Genomic DNA, 4,149 nt, shown 5'->3' with positions numbered 1-4,149 from the left:
GATTACTTTATTATAAAGGAAAGAGAAAGTTAGAATGTACACATATATGTCGTGTAACTTCTATTGCTTTAAATCATATATTATATGATAAAAGTGATAATATAAAACATTAGTTTCAATGCTTTTATGATTAAAAATCAAAATTGTAAATATAGTAATAGTAATAATTAGGATTTAGGAGTAAGATTTGAATAAATCAAGGAATTGAATAAATTATTGTTAGAGAAATATATGGTAACATATTGTGAGTCTAAATTTAAGGTAAGACAAAAAATAATGAGTTAAATGAAAAGGTCCAAACAATTTTCATAAGTAGATTTTTAAACACTTCTTCCCTTTTAATAGTATTGATAATGTGAGAGGTTACAATATTATGTTTATTACCAAAATAAATGTTTGAATAAAAAAGAAAAATCGGTTATGAAAGCGGAGTACCTATATATTCAATATTGCATTATTTATGTGCTATATTACGAAAAATGTCATTTAAATATTACATTTTTTTATTTTCATTAATGAAAATATTTTCAAATGGCATTTAAGTAATTAATCTAAAAATCAAATAATTTATAATCTCTTTTGATTTTAATTATAAATATATTTTTCATTTTATTTGTAACAGACTCTTATTAAAAAGAAATTTGTAACAATGTTAAAATATTTTATAATCTCTTTTGGTTTTATTTTAATTGTAAAACCTAAAACTAAAATAAACTAATATCTTCACATTTTCTATAAGTATAATTATAATATTAACTAAATAATAAATAAATAAATTATTGCAGTAATTATTTTATACTTCAAACTAAATTTAAGTACATGTATAAATAAAACCACATACATTGTTTTCAAATAAAACTAGTTTCTTAAAGTTAATATAATAGTATAAAATATTAAAATTAATATTAATAAAAAATTAACTTATAAAATGAAAATTTAAAACAAGATCAATATTTTTAACAAAAACAAACAAGAAAATTTGTAGTATTTGATTATGTGGTGGTTTGGGTTACAATTGGTTTTACAAGAATGCAGATTTTTTCTTCAAATATATAAAATATTTAGAGTAATACTACAAAACAAGGTAAAGATCAGATTTTCTCATTTCAGTTACCAGTATGATGCGAGTTAAACTGATTGTCTCTTTGTAAGTATAACAAATTATTTGACCGGGTGATTGTGGTCGAGTGCTAAGGAGACGGGACTGAGACGCCAACACGTTTCAGGTTCGATCCACCTGCTGCGCGAAACTAAGTCACAATTATCCTGGTCATCTAACACGGATATTGGCATATGCTTTATGGCCCATCTGAATGCCCGGAGAGAGGGTCTATCCGTGGGCTGCATCTCCCCTTGGGGATTAGCCTGGGCTTCTCCATGGGCCTGGGATACCCCCAGGTTAATCAAAAAAAAAAAAAAAAAAGTATAACAAATTATTTCTCGTATTACATAACACACTAATATATTTTAAATTCTATTCAATTTTATTAGAAAATATAAGATCAAGATATAAAAATAAACTTCAAAATAAATTTTGAATAAATTATTTTCATCTAACTTTTAAATATATAAATAAAAAACTCATATAAAATCCAAAATTTTAATCCGATTGAGAATTGGAATTGATGATGTACATAAATTTAAACATAACTTATATGCAAGATTAAAAATGAATAAATTATGTTAAAACTCTTAATTTTCATGAAGTAATTTTTTTATAAATCAGAAATTAGTTCCGCGTCTTAAAACGCGGGTAAAAATTTATATTGCTCTATTAAAATATGAAACAAACGTAGTTATTTGAAAATAATTTTAGTGACTGAATCAATTAAGGGTCTGGCTGGTTCAAACGCAGTGGTTGCAGTTGCAGCAGTTTGCGAATGCGGGTGGTTGTGGTTTCTAACGGTTTAAAGAGATTTGTACGACTGGTTCTGCGGTTAGAAATTGGTGTGTTTGCGGGATACTTATGACTGGTTAACTACCAAATGCAGCATTGGTTAAGTAGTAAATTAAAAATGTTTACATTTTATATAATTATAAAAATATCAAAAGTCATAATATTATAATAAATATAAAAATTATATTTAGAAAGTTTTAGTTTTAATTTTTTTAAAAATTATAGAAAATATTTTTATTTTAAAATTTATAATATTAATTAAAATATAATAGATATATTTTCCAATTTAAAATTTTATTGAATATTTTATTTTTGTATTTATATTGTTTTTTAAAAAAATCATCCTCACACAACCATCCGCAATCACAAACGATAGATGAAACTAATTTTTGAATTTATGAGATTTATAGTGGTTTGAAACTGTTTATGGCGGTTTAAGTGATTGTTCCAAAACGCCAATAACCGGTACAAACAAAGTGTTTTTGTGGGTGATAGCGGAGAAACAAGTACCCTAAGGTGGAGTGTTGAATTAAACCTAGGAGAATTTGAAGCCGTCATAATAATCTTGAAGGATGATCGTATTCGAATAAAAAACCTAACTAGTCAACAATCAATCCTGACACTTTCGTAGTCCAGTGCCGGTCAAATTGAAACCACCTTATTTTCCCATGACTAATCTTTAATTAGGATTTAAAATCAAATTTGTTAGTGCTATTTTCTTGTCTCAAGTCAAAAATTAAATCTTAACCTTTTGACAAAAGAAAAACTAGAACGACCTTTGAATTAAGAAAAATATGAAAAACATATATTATTCCTTTATAAATACTCACCCAAAACTCAAATGTTAAAAACAAGAAAACAGACAACTTCGTCTCTCGATACATAGCTCACATTAAGAAAAAAAAACACAAAACTAAGATGGCTCAGAATGGTTCGAACAGTACTGTGAAGCTGCTTGGAACATGGTCAAGCCCATTCGCCTTGAGGGGTCGAGTCGCTTTACACCTCAAGTCCGCTGAGTACGAGTACATAGAAGAAGCCGATGTTCTGAACTCGAAGAGCGATCTTCTTCTCAAATCCAACCCAATCCACAAGAAAGTCCCTGTCCTTATCCATGGTGACGTCTCAATCTGCGAGTCTCTCAACATTGTTGAGTACGTCGATGAATCATGGCCCTCCAAGCCTTCCATCCTCCCTTCTGATTTTAAAGATCGCGCCGCTGCTCGTTTTTGGGCTCACTTCGTTGACGGAAATGTATCAAGTTTCACCAATACCTTTGTTTCTGATGCAAGACTTTTCAAGGGTCTAAGATCAAATCAATGTAGTATAAAAGATTGTCGAACCAATCCTAAGTGATGCTAAAGCAAAGAGAATGCAAGTTTATGCTTAAGCTAAATGCGATCCGGTTTTAAAGATTGTATGAACTAAAAACTATAAGCTAATGCAATAAAGTAATGATTTTTCTTTCTCAATTTGAAGTAAAATGACTCATGGGGCTAGGCATTTGATCTCAGGTGATGTAGATTCAATCTAAGGGTGGCAAGATAATCAATCAAACACTTTCCTTATGCCTAGACACTAAGCTAAACAAGCTCTATCTCTAGATGAATGTTCTTTTGGTAAAGCAACTCAAGCATCTAATCAACTAATCTCTTAGGTAAAGAAAGCTAAAAGCATTGAATAGTTGGTTCAGACATTTCATCATACACCTTGTGGGCAGGAAATGCCTAGAGATCTATTTTAGTATGATCAAGACTAAAATAGCATTTGGAACCCTCAACAAGCAAGGAAACAAGTAGATCTAACTTTAAACACCCTAGATCATCTATAATCACCCTTAATCATCCTAGCCCATGAATCCAAAGATGACTACTCAATACTCTTCATGATGAGCCCAAGAATCAATGATGATTTGGTTCTAATCATGATTAATGATCAGATTAATCAAGCAAATCACAAGAAGAAATGATCAAGGTAAGATCTTTCACCTAAAAGCTCTTTTTTATTTTGATAGAAAACAAGATAAGATCTCAACTTTGGGATTACAAGAGTATTTATATGTCCTTGGAAAACCTAATGGTTTCCATTAAAAAGTCTAAAATGCCCATAAAAAATGTTTAAAATCGACTAAGGATAAGTCTCGACTCGGGTAGGAGTCGACGGATACAACCCGCGCGACCCTAACCCGCGCGACCCTAACCCGCGTTGGAGCGTCGAGTGGCTGCACTTCATGCGCGCGGGTAGCTCGCCCC

General features: G+C 30.2%; 1 protein-coding gene across 1 annotated transcript; it reads left to right on the top strand.

Annotated features, from left to right (window-relative positions):
- Nucleotides 1-2,815: 2,815 nt before the first annotated feature.
- Nucleotides 2,816-3,415, top strand: LOC106323635 (glutathione S-transferase U12-like). The gene is made up of 2 exons (XM_013761724.1): nt 2,816-3,151; nt 3,398-3,415. Exons 1-2 carry the CDS (start codon nt 2,816-2,818, stop codon nt 3,413-3,415), a joined length of 354 nt encoding a protein of 117 aa, XP_013617178.1.
- The last annotated feature ends 734 nt before the right edge of the window (nt 3,416-4,149 follow it).

This window comes from Brassica oleracea, chromosome C2, assembly GCF_000695525.1.
Source record: "Brassica oleracea var. oleracea cultivar TO1000 chromosome C2, BOL, whole genome shotgun sequence".
NCBI lineage: Eukaryota > Viridiplantae > Streptophyta > Magnoliopsida > Brassicales > Brassicaceae > Brassica > Brassica oleracea.
This window is presented reverse-complemented; position numbering and strand designations above follow the sequence as displayed.